This window comes from Epinephelus lanceolatus, chromosome 22, assembly GCF_041903045.1.
Source record: "Epinephelus lanceolatus isolate andai-2023 chromosome 22, ASM4190304v1, whole genome shotgun sequence".
Taxonomy (NCBI): Eukaryota; Metazoa; Chordata; class Actinopteri; order Perciformes; family Serranidae; genus Epinephelus; species Epinephelus lanceolatus.
In genome coordinates, this window is record NC_135755.1 from 7011469 (window position 1) to 7032915 (window position 21447).

At 41.6% G+C, this 21447-nt stretch overlaps 1 protein-coding gene and 1 pseudogene across 2 annotated transcripts; both read right to left on the reverse strand.

Annotated features, from left to right (window-relative positions):
- Positions 1-15: 15 nt before the first annotated feature.
- Positions 16-5290, reverse strand: LOC117246325 (uncharacterized). Its single transcript, XM_078163961.1, has 2 exons — positions 5098-5290; positions 16-2051 (listed from the first exon to the last, which is right to left on the reverse strand). The coding sequence occupies exons 1-2, from the start codon at positions 5288-5290 to the stop codon at positions 1261-1263; spliced, it is 984 nt and encodes a 327-aa protein (XP_078020087.1). The 3' UTR covers positions 16-1260.
- LOC144459923 (uncharacterized) lies at positions 16-21232 on the reverse strand (annotated as a pseudogene). Its single transcript, XR_013488662.1, has 7 exons — positions 20484-21232; positions 18668-18956; positions 14079-15421; positions 13806-13861; positions 12302-12425; positions 9797-9977; positions 16-8583 (listed from the first exon to the last, which is right to left on the reverse strand). The product of XR_013488662.1 is annotated as an uncharacterized LOC144459923 (transcript).
- Between the last annotated feature and the right edge of the window lie 215 nt (positions 21233-21447).

Genomic DNA, 21447 nt, shown 5'->3' on the forward strand with positions numbered 1-21447 from the left:
AATACACTTATTCGAAAGAATGACTTTTATTGAACTGTTCCAGTTGATTTTTAGTTTAGTTCATTTGATTTCATATATGCAGAAAAAAAAGTAGTTCATGTAGTACACACGCGTTTTATTAAATCGCGCGTGCATTTCATCAAAACATGTGTGCCTGGCTGTCACTCCCACGAACTGCAGCAAGAGGACAGATTACATATGTTTACATCAAGAGGCAGACAATATGATGAGACAGTGGAACGTGACTGCTGTGACGACCCCTCCGCTCCACTAGTTGTCCCTGCCTTTAGCTGCTGTTCTTTCTCTTGCAGGACTCCGCAGGGCGGAGGGTCATCAGCCCGGTGAGCAACACCTGGGCCCGGTGTGTGTCTCTGTCAAAAGCTCCCTCCTGCCTGTCTCTGGTCTGATCGGAGCATGGGCACGGCTGCTGCTGCTGTTTTCTTCTTTTGTTTGCTCCATGCATTTCCACACATGCTTACGCTACTGACTACTTTAGAGTTAAAACGTCTTAAAACGGACGTCGAATTAGATGTTTTGGTCCAGTCGGCGTTCGACAGTGCACGGCCGTAGTAAGTCACACTTGTGCTGTCACGCCATCTTGTTCAAACAGTGTGACGTTCGCAGCAGTCAAGAATATAGATTCCGGTAGAGATGACTTCATGGTTATAAATCGCGTGCGCATTTTAATAAAATGCGCGTGCAAATTGTAAAAAAATAACGTGCATGTCACCTCCCGGTCTCCATGGAAACATAATGAAGATTTTCAAGACTTAACCTTGATGTCAGACAGCCCTTTACTGATACAGTTACATGATGCTTTATGTTGTTGTGTGACTAGCTCTCCTGCTCTGGGTCCAAGTACAGGAAAGAACCACAGTGCTACATGCCCTGCCCCTGACAAGCAGTAAAAGTCCAGTCACCACCGGATAACAGGTTTTGACCCAGCTTGGCTGTCAGAGGGGAAATACTCCACCTGGCTGTACAAGACTGAGCTTGGTAAATAAGTAAGTACATACATATAAAAACATATAAACATAAATGTTTGGGTCTGTGTCAGTCATGAGTGTTTTTGAAATCTTACTCCAAACTCTGTATTGGTCCTGTTTGTGCATGTGTGTGTTCAGACCTGTGTGTAATTGACAACAGAGTGAAAAAATTGAATTTCCCCTCAGGGATTAATAAAGTATTTAAAAATTAAAAAAAAAAAATCAATTCAATTAAAAATTAAAATAATTTTTTTTTTCAAACTGAACACCTGAATCACGTTTCTCCCTCATGAATTTTCATGTGTGTCCGTAAATTTCCATTTTGTGTAAATGATCTCCCACAAATTGAGCAGCTAAATGGTTTCTCTCCTGTATGACATCTCATGTGTTTCTTCAGATCTCCACTGTAACCAAATCTCTTCCCACATTCAGAGCAGCTAAATAGTTTTTCTCCTGAATGAGATGTCATGTGTTTCTTCAAATCTCCACTGTAACCAAATCTTTTCCCACACTCAGAGCAGCTAAATGGTTTCTCTCCTGTATGCGATCTCATGTGTACCTTCAAATGTCCACTATGACCAAATCTTTTCCCACACTCAGAGCAGCCAAATCGTTTCTCACGAACAGTGAAATCACTGACAGGGACTTCATCATTTTCCAGAGAGTTTAAACCTGACTGAGGTTCTCTGGTCTCCGTCCAATCATCACTGTCATCAGTCTTTGGTTTTAAATGTGTATCTGGATCTGAGTTCCTGGCTGGTTCTGCTCCTCCACAGTCCTCTCCCTCTGCTTCTGTTTCCATCTGTTCAGTGTGTCTTTGATGAAGCTGTGAGGACTGAGGTTTCTCTTCATCATCTTCACTCTTCACAGGGACAGGAGTGGGTGTGAACTTGGTGATATCATCCTCCTCCAGCCCTTGAAGCTGCTCTCCCTCCTGACTGATCCAGAGTTCCTCCTGTTCCTCTTTAATGTGTGGACGCTCTGGGTCCTCCTGGTCCACACTGGAGCTCCACTCCTGCTGCTCAGGGGGAACCTCTTCTTTAACCATCAACAGCTGCTGGATGTCTGCAGGAAATAGTAAACACACACACACACACACACACACACACACACACACACACACACACACACGTTACAGAGGAATGGTATCGTTCATTCACATCACAGCTCAAAAACTCCTTATTGAACTTCTACAGATCTCTGAGCATCAAACAGCTTCACAGTGTTCACTCAGCTGTGTCAGAGTGAGTGAGGTTGAGGTGAGCTTGAATTTCATAGCAGTCATTAATATGTACTGTTACTCTTGTCATGTCTGGAGGCTACAGTGTGGCTCTTTATTTACTCAAACTAAAGTGAATTATGTGAGAATGATTGTCCATGGGATGGGAGAGTTTGCTGTGAGTCAAGTTTGATTACTGGCAGCCGGAGTAAATAAGATGCTGTTAGTACATCAACTCAAGTACTACTGCAGTACAAATTTGTGGTTCTTTTACTTCACTCGAGAATTTCTAAAAGGTGTATGAGAGTGAGGCAGAGCCGATTAGGACTGGCTATCACTGATTTCTTGAATCGATTCGCTTTCGATTCAAGGGGTCTCGATCCAATATCGATTTGACTGGAGATTTTTCAGTTACAAGACCAGTCCCTCCAGGATCTTGCGACAGAAAAACCTTGAATTTGCGGCCAATTTTGTCAAAAATTGCGAAAACATTGCAGCAAATGACAAAAATTGCAAGTCAGGACAAAGAAAAATAAAAAAAATTTAAACTACTGCTTCCAAAAAATGACAGCAAATGACAAAAATTGCAAGTTAGGAGAAAAAAAAATCAAACCACTGCCTCCTGAAAATAAGTCATATAATCACTTGCTATAATAATCATACTGAATATTACAAAACAGCTGCAAATGTTCCAGTTCTCTTATTTAGTTTCAAAACATGGACTCCAATAATGTTGCAAAAAATTCTGAGAATATTGTAGCCCTCAAACCAGACAGTGTGACTGTAAAACAACATGTAAGCTACATCTTCTGTAAACATAACATTTCAATAAATTCAACACATATTGTCTGCATTTAAACAGTGCAAGCCCCCGCAAATATTGCAGACTTTTGTTTAATTTGCGTCAATTATTGCAGTCGCAAGATGGCAATTTTCTAGGGGGACTGCAATTCCAATTTTTGCTAGTATGTGAAAGAGATTCTCAGAGAACTAATCATGTAACATATACAAGGAAGTATTTTTTTAAAAGAAGAAATTCACAACAGGAATAAAACTGAGTATTTCATCATTACATATTTCTGGAGCAGCAACAGTAATATTAAAGCAGCAAAGTCACAATACAAACTTATTATCTCACTGGAAACAAAATAAAAATGTCAATAAAATAAATCATATTCCTGACATCACAGTACTGAGTGAATTTTCAAAGAAAGAAGAGAGAATACAGACATCAGTCAGTATCAGTCCTCCTGTCTACTGATGATGACTCACTGCCTGCAGGTCACATGACCACCGACTTTTTCCTTGAGAAGGTTTTATTGCACGCACAGTAACAAGTGTAGTTGTCATCAGCTCAAGTTATCTTCACCTCTCTGTCTCCACCGCGGCATCTTTACTCTGTGATTGTGTGTCTGTGTGCGTAAAAGTGGCGTGGCAGCCAGGACGCACAGACAGCAGGAGGAGACGCTGCAGCGCTACAGAGCTCTTCACTCACTGTGACTCCAACTGAGGTGTGTAAGGTTCTGAGAAGAGCTAAAAAACTGTAGAAATATACGCACATCACTTAGTTTGGGTGCTGGGCTGAATGAAAATTTTAGAAAAAAAGAAAGAAAGCCCGCATACTCTCATTATGCTCCAAAAAAACTTTACTAGTTAGTAGGGGTGTCCCTGACTAAGAATTTTCATAGTCGAATCTGATTTGACAGATTTTTCCTTTAGCTGACTAACTGTCGAATCGTGTTGTTTTCCCCCTCATTGATTAATGAGCTCATTTGCGTCAAGTTTCCGCTCAAGAGAAAAGAGCTGAAACACCCAAATAAACAGCTTTAATTCTTTAGTTGGCATAATAAGATGATAATAATACAAGTAAAAGGGTTATCATTTTATCTTTATTCCTTTCACTTCATGATGCTCAGATGAGCGCAGACGCGCTGCAGCGTCATCCATGTCTTTAACAGGAGTCGTTTCTGACTCGTCAGAACTTGCCATTTCATTCACAAATAAACATCCAAAAATATCATCAAACTGTTTAGAAACAGTTTTCCTTCTTTCTGGCTTGAGGTTACTTCATTAATCAACTCAGGTTCATACAAGTTCATCCACACAGACCGTGCGTCACCGCTCTCAATTGTTTGGCCACGTCGGACAAGAAGTAGCCAAATAAAAAATCAGAGTCTGTCAAGAAAACAATCAGCGGTGAAATTCGTTTCAAGACACTTCAGGTAAACGAAATAATAAATAATCATTTTCAGTTTTTTATTAATTCTATTTTAACAGAAATTAGGCTGATGTTTGAGTCAAAATAGGCTATATATCATGAATTACTAGAAAACAAATACACTCTTTGTCAAATCAAGATGTTCAGCAGCAGTGAGCACCCCCATATAGTCAGAATGGTATATTTCATAACCACATTTTGCCACGATTTGACGGCGAGACTGGCAGTCGAATCAGACTTCGAATCGAATCACCGACTATCCGGGGTCACCCCTACAAGTTAAACAACGTTTCAAGCGTCTCAGCTCTTCATCAGGTCACCGACAACCGACTCAACCCTACTTCACAGTACAGTGTATTGTTTACTAATTCTTGGGCGGTGGGTTGAAGTTTCAAAAAACATGAATTTAATTGCATTTCTGAACCAACAGGAAATAAAGAATTTAGCTGCATCCCAGGTTAAATTAAAGGGTTCTGATGGGAAAGTAACAACAACAAAGTATAAAATAAGCCCTGCATTTAAGGCCTGAAGAAAAGACCCATGTTTGTAGGAAGGTGAAGCTAACGACACCACAGAAGCTAACGCGGCCTATAAACATCGACAGACTGAATATTTATTAAACAAACCTGCAGTTATATCATTAATAATGAACTTGTAATGTTTAATGAACAAACCTGCTCTGTGTAACCGAAGCTGAGGGTTGAAAACAGCGTCCAGTAGTTTCCGTTGTCGCTCGTTCTCCTCTTTTGATCGACAAATTTCCTCCTCGTACTCTGCTATCGTTCTTTCAAACAGCCCAAATATATCTTCAGCAGCCGCAGTTAGTCGCTGCTTCACCAACGATCTCAGCATTTGGACTTTAGACATGTTCACACTTTAAAAACACAACAAAGACACTCTGCTAACACACGTTTCCACCAGACGCCATCTTGTTCAGTGTGACAATAGGCTCGTTCGAGATGAACTGCGCCTCGCCTGGAAAGTAGACGAGAGCAGGCGGCCGCAGCGGGGGGCGGTGACAAAAAGCTGCGGTGAAGTCGGACAGTTTCCAGCAGCCTTCAGTCTGTACAGGAAGTCACAGACACACTCACATCCTGTATGGAATTATGTCAATTCATTTAAAAAGTGATCAGACTCATATATCAGTTTGTTCTCAGTCTCCAGTTGTTTTAATTCTGATAGATTGATTTATTAAAATGCTTTACCGGCGACCTGTAGTTTATGTTCATGGTTCAACCTCCATTTATATAAATTCTCCTGTAAATCAGCATCATATCAGTTTGACCTGTCCCCTCAACTACACAGGCTGAATAAACTCTATTTGACTATAAGGTTAATATTTTCAGAGGAAAAACAATACAAGACAACAGCTTTCATTAAGGCTCAGTCAGATACAGTCAGGGCTTCACATCTGTACAGAGAATTTAAGAATCCTCACATCCCACTGACCGCCAGTCTCTGTGTTGCTAAATACCTCAATAATTAAAACAGTCCAGTGTTAATGTACAGTAGACTCTGTATAGTTTATGATGAATGTATTCAGTCTGTGACAACTAAACTTCACCATCAGTCACACGTTTTCTGTTCACAGAATAAACCTTCAAATCAGACAAATACAATCTTAATCTCTAACATTCAACAAAAACGAATAGTCTATCTAAAACATCATCGAACCTAATGTCAGCCTCTAGTCTGTGCGACCCTGGCTTCGCTGCGTCTTTCCTTGTTTTGTTTTTTTTTTCACTCTTCTTGCCTTGGCTGTCAACCTTTTATACTTTATCATATTACTCTCTGTCGGGCTCTTTCTCAGTGCTCTATATGCTCAATTCCTTCCTCTAACTGCCTTATCGCACTCTTTATTCCGTCCACAAACCATTTAAGTTCCTGCCCATTCAAAATTAAACTTCTTGTATTCCACTGCAATATGTAAAACATTAGCAGGCTAATCATCATCATCATCACCATCATCATCCTCACGTGTGTCCATGCTTCCCTCTTCAAAGTATTCACTTCTGTCTGTACTCTTCCTTTCCCTTCTGCAACTCTTTCCCTCTCTTGTGTTTCCACCTTCTGTCTCATGAATGTGTGTGTAACTGCTCTGGGCCTACTTGCACCTCCTCAAGGAACCTTTCCGCTGCATTTATCACTACTTTGATCATGTCTGACCTCCTCGTTTGGTTCTTAGCTGCCCACAGAACATCTATTACTCCCTTCACATTTTGCTCATTGCCGTCAAACATGAAGCATTCAATGGGCCTGTTAAGCAAATAGCGAGCTTTCATTGCCTTCTCTCTTTGAGCTTCAGTTTTACAGAAAATTAGCACATTTCCATTGAACATCACTTTTGCATTCAATACAGGTCCCATTCTGTTTTTAATCTCTTCAGACAACTTGGGGATGTTTAAGCCTTTATCACTCCTATCTTTGAACTTAACCACAGACTTGAATCCACCCTGGTCTCCCGGCCTTGGCTTCTTCCTCAAATTTTTGTCTCTCTCTCTCAAAACAAAAAAAAAAAAAAAAAAAAAAAAAAAAGAAGTTTTTTTTTTAAAAAAAAATAACAGATGCATGTCACCTCCCGGTCTCCGTAGAAACACGATGGAGATTTTGAAAACCTAACCATGCTGTCAGACAGCCCATGCAGTTACATGATGCTCTCCTAAAAGCAACCAGACTCCACTTTTACCTCACAGAACACAATGAGTCGCTGGCCTTCAGCTGCCCTTCGATTGGACAGTTAGTTTGTGTTGTTGTGTGATTTTTGGAACCGACCTAACCATGCCAGTTCTCTTGTCTGCTTCTCCAAACTGGGAGAGTAAAGCTGATAACACACAATTCCAAATGAAGGCTGAGTCATGAAGATCGCTCAGCGATGTTTACATTTTCTTTTTTTATAAATTTACAAAAATGTCTGAAAAATGTTTTCACTTCATTCACATCATTATGAGCGATTTTGTGGAGATTTCTTAAAAGCAAACCATGATTAAATCAACTTTACAATTTAGCAGCCAGAGTAGCTCTCCTGTTCTGGATCCAAGTACAGGAAAGAACCATAGTGCTACATGCCCTGCCCCTGACAAGCAGCAAAAGTCCAGTCACCACCGGATAACAGGTTTTGACCCAGCTTGGCTGTCAGAGGGGAAATACTCCCCCTGGCTGTAAAAGATTGATCTTGCTAAGTAAGTAAGTAAATATATACATACATATAAAAACATATAAACATAAATGTTGGGGTCAATCATGAGTGTTTTTGAAATCTTACTCCAACCTCTGTATAGGTCCTGTTTGTGCATGTGTGTGTTCAGACCTGTGTGTAATTGACAACAGAGTGAAAAAAACTGAATTTCCCCTCGGGGATTAATAAAGTATTTAAAAATTAAAAAAATAAAAAATAAATTAAATTAAAAATTAATTAAAATAAAAACATAGTTTTTTTCAGACTGAACAGCTGAATCACGTTTCTCCCTCATGAATTTTCATGTGTGTCCGTAAATTTCCATTTTGTGTAAATGATCTCCCACAAATTGAGCAGCTAAATGGTTTCTCTCCTGTATGACATCTCATGTGTATCTTCAGAACTCCATTACGACCAAATCTTTTGCCACACTCAAAGCAGCTAAATGGTTTCTCTCCTGTATGAGATCTCATGTGTTTCTTCAGATCTCCACTGTAACCAAATCTTTTGCCACATTCAGAGCAGCTAAATCGTTTCTCACCAACAATCAAATCATTGAAAGGGACTTGATCATTTTTCAGAGAGTTTAAACCTGACTGAGGTTCTCTGGTCTCCTTCCAATAATCACTCTCACCAGTCTCAGGTTGTAAATGTTTATCCAAATCTGAACTCATGGCTGGTTCTGCTCCTCCACAGTCCTCTCCTTCCACTTCTGTTCTTATCTGCTGAGTTTGTCTTTGATGAAGCTGCGAGGACTGAGGTTTCTCTTCATCATCTTCACTCTTCACAGGGACAGGAGTGGATGTGAACTTGGTGACATCATCCTCCTCCAGCCCTTGAAGCTGCTCTCCCTCCTGACTGATCCAGAGTTCCTCCTGTTCCTCTTTAATGTGTGGAGGCTCTGGGTCCTCCTGGTCCACACTGGAGCTCCACTCCTGCTGCTCAGGGGGAACCTCTTCTTTAACCACCAACAGCTGCTGGACGTCTGCAGGAAACAGGAAACACACACACACACACACGCACACACACACAGATGTTACAGACATCAAACTTCAGACTACAAACTTCTACAGATCTCTGAGCATCAAACAGCTTCACAGTGTTCACTCAGCTGTGTCAAGGCCAAAACACACCTGTGCTGAACAACAGAAGACCCCCTGCCCCTCGCTCACGGTTAATGCACTTAAATTGAACGCTCTACAGAGCAGCATCCACATCTCCCTGTGACCTGCATTCATGGACAGCCAGGTAAAGATAGTGTTTGCCCTCAGTCTTGGTTTTGTTTGTTACTGTTGTGAGATTAAACTATTAAAGCATCTCATACAGCCAGCCTAATTTAGGCAATAACCCACCATTTACCAAGTTTAAATAAACCAGGTTTAACAATAAGTAAGCTCGTCTGGCATAAACTAATAAAGAATTCAGCTGCATCCCAGGTTAGATTAAAGGGTTCTGATGGGAAAGTAACAACAAGAGAAAGTATAAAATAAACCCTGAAGAAAAGACCCATGTTTGTAGGAAGGTGAATTTGATGTAAACAAACCAAACTACCCCCATAAGACTCTTTTTTCTTCAGCTCTCTGTTAACTTGTACTTTACTTGAGTATTTCTATTTCCTGCTACTTTATACTTCTACTCTACAACATCTCAGAGGTTCATATTGTACATTCATACTACACTACATTTGTTTAACAGCTGGAGTTACTTTAGTGATTCAAGTTAACAATACAAAATATGATGAGAGAATAAACAATGATAATCATTTAAGGATGGTAAAGCTAACGACAGCAGAGAAGCTAACGACACCAGAGAAGCTAACGGCACCAGAGAAGCTAACGACACCAGAGAAGCTAACGGCACCAGAGAAGCTAACAACACCAGAGAAGCTAACGACACCACAGAAGCTAACAACACCAGAAAAGCTAACGGCACCAGAGAAGCTAACAACACCAGAGAAGCTAACGACACCACAGAAGCTAACGACACCACAGAAGCTAACGACACCAGAGAAGCTAACGACACCAGAGAAGCTAACGACACCACAGAAGCTAACGACACCACAGAAGCTAACGACACCACAGAAGCTAACGACATCAGAGAAGCTAACGTGTCTTTAAATCGTCGACAGACTGAATATTTATTGAACAAAGCTGCAGTTATATCATTAATAATGAACTTGTAATGTTTAATGAACAAACCTGCTCTGTGTAACCGAAGCTGAGGGTTGGAAGCAGCGTCCAGTAGTTTCCGTTGTCGCTCGTTCTCCTCTTTTGATCGACAAAGTTCCTCCTCGTACTCTGCTATCGTTCTTTCAAACAGCCCGAATATCTCTTCAGCAGCCGCAGTTAGTCGCTGCTTCACCAACGATCTCAGCATTTGGACTTTAGACATGTTAACACTTTAAAAACACAACAAAGACACTCTGCTAACACACACTTCCAACAGACGCCATCTTGTTCAGTGTGACGTTGGCAACAGTAAAGAGTACAGCTTCCGGTAGAGATGAGCTCATGGGCTTCAAAATAAAAGTCCAAAAGTGTTACATGGAATTGCGGGCTTATTCAGAAAAACATGCAGGAGGATAAATGATGAAAATACACTTAATCGAAAGAATGATTTTAATTGAACTGTTCCAGTTGATTTTTAGTTTAGTTCATTCGCTTTTATATATGCAATTAAAAAAAGTAGTAAATGAGCTACAGAAACATGATAGAGAGATGCAAAAAATCCTTGGGGTGACTTCATTGAGGCACTTTCCAGTGTATACCCTAATCCATTAGTTAACTCACTAAATATTACAAGGATGGAAAAAGAGAAAGGCAATGATAAAATCCACACAGGCCATGTACATAAGTACACAAAATTAAGATCACTAAATATTAGTAGACAGTTTACACAGGGAATCCATAAGTGTAACATCAGAATGGATACATCCAGCCTTTAAAGGGGAACTAATGGTTTTTCAACCTGGGCCCTATTTTCCGATCTACTTTGTCTAAACGAGTGATAGGATGTTCAGTACTATTAGGGCACTCAGACAGCGTCAAACAACGTCAAAATACATCCACTTAAAGTGCATTTTTTTATGCAGATAGGCTCGGATTGTTAGTATAATTATCTGACAACATAACGGAAAGGAGAAATGAACACCTGTGTTTACCTTTAGCTGGATTTGGACATGTTCCTCTGCCTGTTGCAATTTTAGTATGTGTGCTACCGAAGTAACACTGCTCCCTCGTAGTGTCCTATTATTTAATATAGCACGCGCTCACAGGCTGCAGGCAGGGCAGCCCTAGCTTCGTACTGGAGAAATATCAAATATTGAACATCCTATCACTCATTTAGACAAAAGTAGATCGGAAAATAGGGCCCAGGTTGAAAAAACATTAGTTCCCCTTTAATATTTTGATGGGCAGTTTACACAGATAGTCCATAAGTGTAGCATTCAGGAAATAAAATCAAACCTTTAACACATAATCCATCAGTATAACTTTTTTCCAGAGCTGAGTGTTGCTCCATTGTTATCTGCTGTGTTCGTGGATCCAACCATTGGCAGATGTTAATTTCTTTCTGATTCTTAATAGTATTGTTTTCTTGGCTACAGTTCACAAGTAGGGCAGAGCTGCCAACTCTTTTCCAATGAAAGTAGCTAGCACTAGCTCCAAAAAGTCACTTAAAGTCTCCGGATGACATCATATGCATACATGGATGTTGATGATGTCTTCGCAGACTGAATCACCGTGACCTTGATCTAAACCTTACAGGTAGAAACTGCAAACTGTTGTGAATTGCAGAGATATGTAAATTCAGCAAACCTGTTTATTTCTGTTATTTTCAGCCATGACTGAAACATTTTATATATATAGTTTAACACCATGGTTCATCCTGTCTGACATTTCTGCTGTGCTTATTTTATGTCCTGAGTTGCTTTATGACTTCCCTTGCTTTCACTCGCCTCTGCAGCAGCTGCTCCTCTCATCCATCGATCAGATCAGCTCTGATTGGAGCTCTTGATCAGTTATCCACCCCATGACTCATACTACTGCTGCTAAGGGAAAACACAACAAAAACAACCAACCAAGAGTTCCACATGCACTACCTTTGTGAACCCGTAGAACCTCTGAATTTCAAGAGGGGACACAGAATGATACAGACGGACCCAAAAGAGACTAAAAATGGCATGGGAGCTAGGTAGAAAAAAGGGCTGTTTCTATCAAAGGAGTCTGGTGACTGTGGACGGGGACAGCAGCAAAACCTATCTTAGCCACATAAAAACAGGGTCACCTAAACAATATCCACATCAGTTTTACAAAAATGTCTCAAAAGATGTTTTCACTTAATCATTATGGGCTATTTTGTGCAGATTCTCAAAAGAAAACTATGTTCAAATCAACTTTACCATTTAGCAGCCAGAGTACCTCTCCTGCTCTGGATCCAAGTACAGGAAAGAACAAAAGTGCTGCATGCCCTGCCCCTGACAAGCAGCAAAAGTCCAGTCACCATTGGATAACAGGTTTTGACCCAGCTTGGCTGTCAGAGGGGAAATACTCCCCCTGGCTGTACAAGACTGATCTTGGTAAGTAACATTTAAAAACATATAAACATAAATGTTTGGGTCTGTGTCAGTCATGAGTGTTTTCAAAATCTTATTCCAAAGAGATTTTTTTTTTCCAGACTGAACAGCTGAATCACTTTTCTCCTGCATGAGTTTTCATGTGTTTATGTAAAGTTCCATTTTGTGTAAATGATTTCCCACAAATTGAGCAGCTAAATGGTTTCTCTCCTGTATGCATTGTCATGTGTTCACCAACGCTCTCAGCATTTGGACTTTAGACATGTTTACACTTTAAAAACACAACAAAGACACTCTGCTAACACACCTTTCTATCAGATGCCATTTTGTTCAGTGTGACGTTGGCAACAGTAAAGAGTAGAGATGAGCTCATGGGCTTCAAAGTAAAAGTCCAAAAGTGTTACATGGAATTGCGGCCTTACTCAGAAAAAACACTCGAGGACAAATGATGAAAATACACTTAATCGAAAGAATGACTTTTATTGAACTGTTCCAGTTGATTTTTAGTTTTGTTCATTTGATTTTATAAATGCAGAAAAACAAGTAGTTTATGTCGTACACACGTGTGTTCTGTTAAATTGTGTGCACATTTCATCAAAACGTGTGCCTGGCTGTCACTCCCACAAACTGCAGCAAGAGGACAGATTACATATGTTTACATCAAGAGGCAGACAATATGATGAGACAGTGGGACGTGACTGCTGTGATGACCCCTCCGCTCCACTAGTTGTCCCTGCCTTTAGCTGCTGTTCTTTCTCTTGCAGGACTCCGCAGGGCGGAGGGTCATCAGCCCGGTGAGCAACACCTGGGCCCGGTGTGCAACACCTGGGCCCGGTGTGTGTCTCTGTCAAAAGCTCCCTCCTGCCTGTCTTCAGTCTCTCTCTGGTCTGATCGGAGCATGGGCACGGCTGCTGCTGCTGTTTTCTTCTTCTGTTTGTTCCATACATTTCCACACATCCACACATGCTTACACTACTGACTACTTAAGAGTTACAAATGTGACGTCTTACAACGGACGTTGAATCAGACATTTTGGCCCATTTGGTGTTCTATAGTGCACGGCTGTACTAAGTTGCACTTGTGCTGTCACGCCATTGTGTTCAAACAGTAATGAATCGCATGTGCATTTTAATAAATCACATGCGCATTTTTAAAAAATAAATAACATGCATGTCACCTCCCGGTCTCCGTAGGAACATGATGGAGATTTTCAAGCCTTAACCATGCTGTCAGACAGCCCTTTACTGATGCAGTTACATGATGCTCTCCTAAAAGCAACCAGACTCCACTGACAGAATCAGTAATTTCACCTCACAGAACACAATGAGTCTCTGGTCTTCAGCTGCCCTTCAATTGGACAGTTAGTTTGTGTTGTTGTGTGACTTTTGGAACCGACCTAACCATGCCAGTTCTTGTCTGCTTCTCCAAACTGGGAGAGTAAAGCTGATAACACACAATTCCAAATGAAGGCTGAGTAATGAAGATCGCTTAGCGATGTTTACATTTTGTTTAAAATAAACTGACAAAACTGTCTGAAAAAATGTTTTCACTTACTCATATGGGCTATTTTGTGCAGATTCTTCTATCTTCTAATCTATGTTCACATCAATTTTAGAATTTAGCAGTCAGAGTACCTCTCCTGCTCTGGATCCAAGTACAGGAGAGAGCCACAGTGCTGGATGCCCTGGCACTGAAAAGCAGTAAAAGTCCAGTCACCACCACATAACAGGTTTTGACCCAGCTTGGCTGTCAGAGGGGAAATACTCCCCCTGGCTGTACAAGACTGATCTTGGTAAGTAAGTAAGTAAATACATACATTTAAAAACATATAAAACATAAATATTTGGGTCTGTGTCAGTCATTTGTCTTTTTAAAACATTATTCCAAAGAGATTTTTTTTGTCAGACTGAACAGCTGCATCACTTTTTTCCCTCATGAATTTTCATGTGTGTATGTAAATATCCATTTTGTGTAAATGATTTCCCACACTCAGAGCAGTTAAATGGTTTCTGTTCTGTATGAGATCTCATGTGTCTTTTCCAAACTCCACTGTAACCAAATCTTTTCCCACACTCGGAGCAGCTAAATGGTTTCTCTCCTGTATGAGATCTCATGTGTTCCTTCAGATGTGCACTTTGACCATATGTTTTCCCACACTCAGAACAGCAAAATGGTTTCTCTCCTGTATGAGTTCTCATGTGTGTCTTCAGAGCTCCACTGGAACCAAATCTTTTTCCACAATCGGAGCAGCTAAATGGTTTCTCTCCTGTATGAGTTGTCATGTGTACCTTCAGATGTTCATTTCGACCATATGTTTTCCCACACTCAGAACACCTAAATGGTTTCTCTCCTGTATGAGTTCTCATGTGTGTCTTCAGAGCTCCACTGGAACCAAATCTTGTTCCACAATTGGAGCAGCTAAATGGTTTCTCTCCTGTATGAGTTCTCATGTGTACCTTCAGATTTTCACTTAGACCACATGTTTTCCCACACACAGAACAGCTAAATGGTTTCTCTCCTGTATGAGTTCTCATGTGTACCTTCAGATGTTCATTTCGACCATATGTTTTCCCACACTCAGAACACCTAAATGGTTTCTCTCCTGTATGAGTTCTCATGTGTACCTTCAGATGTGCACTTCGACCATATGTTTTCCCACACTCAGAACAGCTAAATGGTTTCTCTCCTGTGTGAGTTTTCATGTGATTCTTCAAAACTACACTGTGACCAAATCTTTTCCCACACTCAGAACAGCTAAATGGTTTCTCACAAACAATCAAATCACTGACAGGGACTTCATCATTTTTCAGACAGTTTAAACCTGACTGAGGTTCTCTGGTCTCCTTCCAATGATCACTGTCATCAGTCTCTGGTTCAGAAGACTCTCCAATGTTGTCTTCAGGCTCAGGTTGTAAATGTGTATCTGGATCTGAGTTCCTGGCTGGTTCTGCTCCTCCATAGTCCTCTCCCTCTGCTTCTGTTTCCATCTGTTCAGTGTGTCTTTGATGAAGCTGCGAGGACTGAGGTTTCTCTTCATCATCTTCACTCTTCACAGGGACAGGAGTGGATGTGAACTTGGTGACATCATCCTCCTCCAGCCCTTGAAGCTGCTCTCCCTCCTGACTGATCCAGAGTTCCTCCTGTTCCTCTTTAATGTGTGGAGGCTCTGGGTCCTCCTGGTCCACACTGGAGCTCCACTCCTGCTGCTCAGGGGGAACCTCTTCTTTAACCACCAACAGCTGCTGGACGTCTGCAGGAAACAGGAAACACACACACACACACACACACACACACACAGACGTTACAGACATCAAACTTCAGACTACAGACTTCTACAGATCTCTGAGCATCAAACAGCTTCACAGTGTTCACTCAGCTGTGTCAAGGCCAAAACACACCTGTGGTGAACAACTGAAGACCCCCTGCCCCTCCCTTGTTAACCCCTCGCTCACGGTTAATGCACTTAAATCGAGCGCCCTGCAGAGCAGCATCCATGTCTCCCTGTGACCTGCATTCATGGAAAGCCAGGTAAAGATAGTGTTTGCCCTCAGTCTTGGTTTTGTTTGTTACTGTTGTGAGATTAAACTATTAAAGCATCTCATACAGCCAGCCTAATTTAGGCAATAACCCACCATTTACCAAGTTTAAATAAACCAAGTTTAACAATAAGTAAGCTCGTCTGGCATAACATCAGACCATCTCCCTCCAACTCTCTGGCTGATTCTGGTTCACCAACTTCCTGCTGTGTTCAGAGACAGACACTGAATTGCTTTCCCACTTCCACATATCTTTAAAAAACAACATTTAAAGGGTTCTGATGGGAAAGTAACAAGAAAAAGTTTAAAATAAGCCCTGCATTTAAGGCCTGAAGAAAAGACCCATGTTTGTAGGAAGGTGAATTTGATGTAAACAAACCAAACTACGCCCATAAGACTCTTTTCTCTTCAGCTCTCTGTTAACTTGTAGTTTACTTGAGTATTTCTATTTCCTGCTACTTTATACTTCTACTCTACAACATCTCAGAGGTTCATATTGTACATTCATACTACACTACATTTGTTTAACAGCTGGAGTAACTTCGCTGATTCATATTAACAATACAAAACATGACAAGAGAATAAACATTGATAATCATTTAAGGATGGTAAAGCTAACGACACCAGAGAAGCTAACGGCACCAGAGAAGCTAACGGCACCAGAGAAGCTAACCACAGAAGCTAACGACACCAGAGAAGCTAACGACACCAGAGAAGCTAACGGCACCAAAGAAGCTAACGACAGAAGCTAACGACACCAGAGAAGCTAACGACACCACAGAAGCTAACGACACCAGAGAAGCTAACGGAACCAAAGAAGCTAACGACAGAAGCTAACGACACCAGAGAAGCTAACGACACCACAGAAGCTACCGGCACCACAGAAGCTAACGGCACCAAAGAAGCTAACGACAGAAGCTAACGACACCAGAGAAGCTAACGACACCAGAGAAGCTAACGGCACCAAAGAAGCTAACAACAGAAGCTAACGACACCAGAGAAGCTAACGACACCAGAGAAGCTAACGACACCACAGAAGCTAACGGCACCGCAGAAGCTAACGGCACCAGAGAAGCTAACGACACCAGAGAAGCTAACGGCACCACAGAAGCTAACGGCACCAAAGAAGCTAACGACAGAAGCTAACGACACCAGAGAAGCTAACGACACCACAGAAGCTAACGACACCAGAGAAGCTAACGGCACCAAAGAAGCTAACGACAGAAGCTTACGACACCAGAGAAGCTAACGACACCAGAGAAGCTAACGACACCACAGAAGCTAACGGCACCACAGAAGCTAACGGCACCAAAGAAGCTAACGACAGAAGCTAACGACACCAGAGAAGCTAACGACACCAGAGAAGCTAACGGCACCACAGAAGCTAACGGCACCAAAGAAGCTAACGACAGAAGCTAACGACACCAGAGAAGCTAACAACACCAGAGAAGCTAACGACACCACAGAAGCTAACGGTAGTGAAGGCAGCGCGACACTGAAGCTTCGTTACGTGCTTCAAACCCTGGACTACAAACCACTGCTTCAAAACTTGCTTTGGTGCGGAAAAAATCACGTGACATATGACGTCCGAAGCAGCAACTGCTTCGTTGCCTGAATAAATCACCTGACTGGTTTGCGGTCCAATCAGGTGATTCACTGGCACCGCCTCGTCTCGATTCTGACCGCTGACAGGTTGTGACAGTTTTGAATTTGAGCGCCACAACACTGTTAAAACTGCTCGAAACAATGCACAATTTGTGGGTTGTCGTAGTTGGTGTGTTATTGCTGTTGAGTTGTTGGTATTGCGTTCGTTTGTATTGGATCATTATGGAGCCAGCCAGGAAGAGAGGTCGTTCTGACATGTGGGAACACCTCAATCTGATCGCTCCTGATAAGGTAGGTGTGCTTTATGTTTAATATGTAACGTAGGAAAAGTAAAGTTATAACTTACAACAGTAGCTGTCAGTACGGTACTACTATAGCTACTGTATGCTTTATCTAAAGTCTATATTAAGTAACTTAGCATCACGGTAAAATGATGTATATGATTAGTGTAGCCATTAGGCTATAGCTTTATAGACTAAAGTTGCATTTTTATTTACAAATGGCTTTCTCTACAGGTCCGGTGCTTGGTGTGTTCAACTGAACTGAAGTATCATGGGAATACTTCCTCCATGATTAGGCACTTCACTGCCAAGCATGGAGCTACTAACCAGGGGAACACAAATCAAGGTAGGCTATATTATATTATTATTAATTAGACACACTAACACAATATGATATGACTGTATTCCATGACTCATAGGCCTGCTTCATTTAAATGCAATTTCACATAAATCCTTATTTTCTTTTATTCATTTTCTTTTTATTTCTTTATGTCTTTATTTATTTGTCTTAGTGGACCGGAAGCGAGAGCTAGATGAGGCTCTTGTCAATATGGTGGTGAAAGACTCGCAGCCTTTTTCCATTGTGGATGACTGTGGCTTCAAGGAGTTTGTGGCATTGCTTGATCCCACATACACTCTTCCATCCAGTCGGGCTCTAAAGAACATGGTGGTCCAGAGATATGAGGAGGAGAAGACCAAGGCCAAGGCTGTCATGCAAAAGGTAGAGGCTGTGAGCCTGACTGCTGATATGTGGACCTCCATTAATATGGATGCATATCTAGCAGTGACCAGCCATTATGTGGATGACTCTGTGAAGCTGGCCACAGTGCTTTTGGGAGTGCTACCTTTCCCTGAAGCTCATACAGCTGCTAACATCACTGCTGCAATGAGGTCTCTCATGGAGGAATGGGGCATTGAAGGCAAAGTGACCTCAACTGTGACCGATGCAGGAGCTAATATGGTTGCCTCTGTCAGAATTCTAAATCTAAGACATGCAATTTGCTTTGCGCATGCACTAAATTTAGTGGTGAGGAAGTCACTTCATGCAACTCCTGGCCTAGAAGACCTACGCACAAGGGCACGAAAAGTGGTGAGTTTCTTCAAAACCAGCACAACAGCAAAAGAGAAGCTCAGAGAAGTGCAGGAGCAGATGAATCGTCCAGTGAAGAAGCTGATTCAGGAGGTGGACACACGCTGGAACAGCACCTTCCTCATGCTGCAACGCCTTTTTGAAGAGAGACAGTCAGTGGGGGCAGCTCTTGAGACGCTGAGAACAGACGTGAGACCTCTGTCCTCTGAGGACTACGAAACAGCTACTGCATGCCTGCAATTGCTTGCCCCCTTTTACCAGGCAACAGTAGAACTGTCAGAAGAGAAGAGAGTGTCAGGGTCAAAGGTCACCCCAATGATAAAAATGTTGATGTTGTATTTGTATGACACAATGGGAAAAATAAGCCACAACACCGCTAAAACACTGGGAGAGAACATGGCGTCATTGATGCAAAGCAAGTTCGACACGACGGAGACCCAAACTGCACTGACCCTGTCAACACTGCTGGATCCAAGATTCAAGACCTTTGGTTTCTACAACCAAGTACAGGCACAGGCAGCAGTGAGACGACTGACAGCAGAATGCTCACAAATAATAAGACACACACCACCTGACACACAAACAGAACAACAGCCCTCCACATCAGCTCAACCAGCACTAGCAAATGTTGGAAATCCATCATCCACAGGTAATGTTATAAATATGAATAGATTTAATGCAGGACAAAATAAGTACTGATGAATACTGTCATGTTTGTTCTTCAGATATTAACCTTTGGGAAATGCTGGACAGAGATGCTTCTGAAGCAAGGAGGGGAAGGAATGCCACAGCAGATGCTACAGTGGAGGTGCAGCGGTACATGACCGATCCACCACTGGAAAGATCAGAAGACCCACTGGCTTACTGGATGAACCATAAAAATGTGTACCCTCATCTGTTTCAGCTCGCAAAACAATTTTTATGCACACCATCTGTTCCTTGTGAGCGAGTATTCTCCAAATGTGGAGAAGTTGTGAGCAAAAAAAGAAACCGGCTCAATCCAAATACTGTGGAAAAAATAAATAAATAATAATAATGTAATAATAATAACAATAAAAATCTTTGAGTGTTCCCCATCACACATAATCACCCCCTGCCATAGTTACACAAGCACATTTTCACCCCCTGCCATAGTTACAAAAGCACACCCAACCTCTGCCATATTTTCCCAGCACTCTCTCCTCAATAACACAATACACACATTCATCAGTCTTTATTTGTAAATGGAACATATTCAGTCTGGTGTGTGTGCGCATTAATTTTCGAAGCAGACATTTAAATCCAAGGGTGATCAAAGCAAAGATGCTTCAGAACCCAAGTAAAGTAGTTTCCCCAACACTGCTCATTGAGGTGTGTGTGTGTGTGTGTGTGTGTGTGTGTGTGTGTGTGTGTGTAATTAAACGCCTCCTGTCCACCAACTAGCCTGCCTTATTTGACTGCAGCCTTGCACTTCGCTAGGAGAGGTCACTGTAACTGAAGCTTCAAGTAATGAACCCTTTTTCGAAACAATTGGCTCAAGTGGTTCAGTGCTTCACAAAAGCTTCATTTGCCCATCACTAGCTAACGGCACCACAGAAGCTAACGACACCAGAGAAGCTAACGACACCACAGAAGCTAACGACACCACAGAAGCTAACGGCACCAGAGAAGCTAACGACACCACAGAAGCTAACGACACCACAGAAGCTAACAACATCAGAAAAGCTAACGCGGCGTATAAACTTCGACAGACTGAATATTTATTGAACAAACCTGCAGTAATATTATTAATAATGAACTTGTAATGTTTAATGAACAAACCTGCTCTGTGTAACCGAAGCTGAGGGTTGAAAACAGCGTCCAGTAGTTTCCGTTGTCGCTCGTTCTCCTCTTTTGATCGACAAAGTTCCTCCTCGTACTCTGCTATCGTTCTTTCAAACAGCCCAAATATCTCTTCAGCAGCCGCAGTTAGTCGCTGCTTCACCAACGATCTCAGCATTTGGACTTTAGACATGTTCACACTTTAAAAACACAACAAAGAAGCCGTTTCTCAATATGCGTTCTTGTGCGGACTTGTGTTCTTGTGGACTTGTGACGCGTCATCAGTCACAGCCCAAGTACTGTTCCAGTTCAAAGTTCACATCTAGCCAAGTTCAGTCCAAATTCCCGGATGTGTTCTCGCCACACCCATTTCACCGGGGATGCATCGGAGCAGACTTGTGCAATAACAGAGATATTGGATAAAGCGAGATACCCCACCAAAGAGCATGGATACCAAGAGGCGAAGCTCAACAGAACGCCCCATAGCAACAGACTCGCCCATGGTTTCGTCCTACCGCCGCCATTTTGGACCGTCAGCAGACCGCAGCAGACCCGCTTGCATACAAAAACACACAGACAAACTGAAGTATATCGCTATTAATTATGCTTACAATGCTACTCACCTCGTGATAGCTTGGTCACAGCTGCTTTTCACGTTTTTGTAAAGCAAAATATAGACTTTAAAAAAACCAAAACGAAGAAAAACGGCCTAAATGGCATCTCTACATATTACATCCATTTATGAGAAGATTAACTTAATTACTCCTTCAAAATCACCCCATAAGCCAATCTACAAAAAAAAAAAAAAAAAGAAACAAAGAAAGAAAAAAATCAATATTTTAACTAGAAACACATTCATGGTGACGTCACATAGTCAGGAATAAAGACTTATTTACAGTTTGTACAGTAAGGGGACAGTAATAATAATAATAATAATATATAGGTTATTTTAATATGATATATT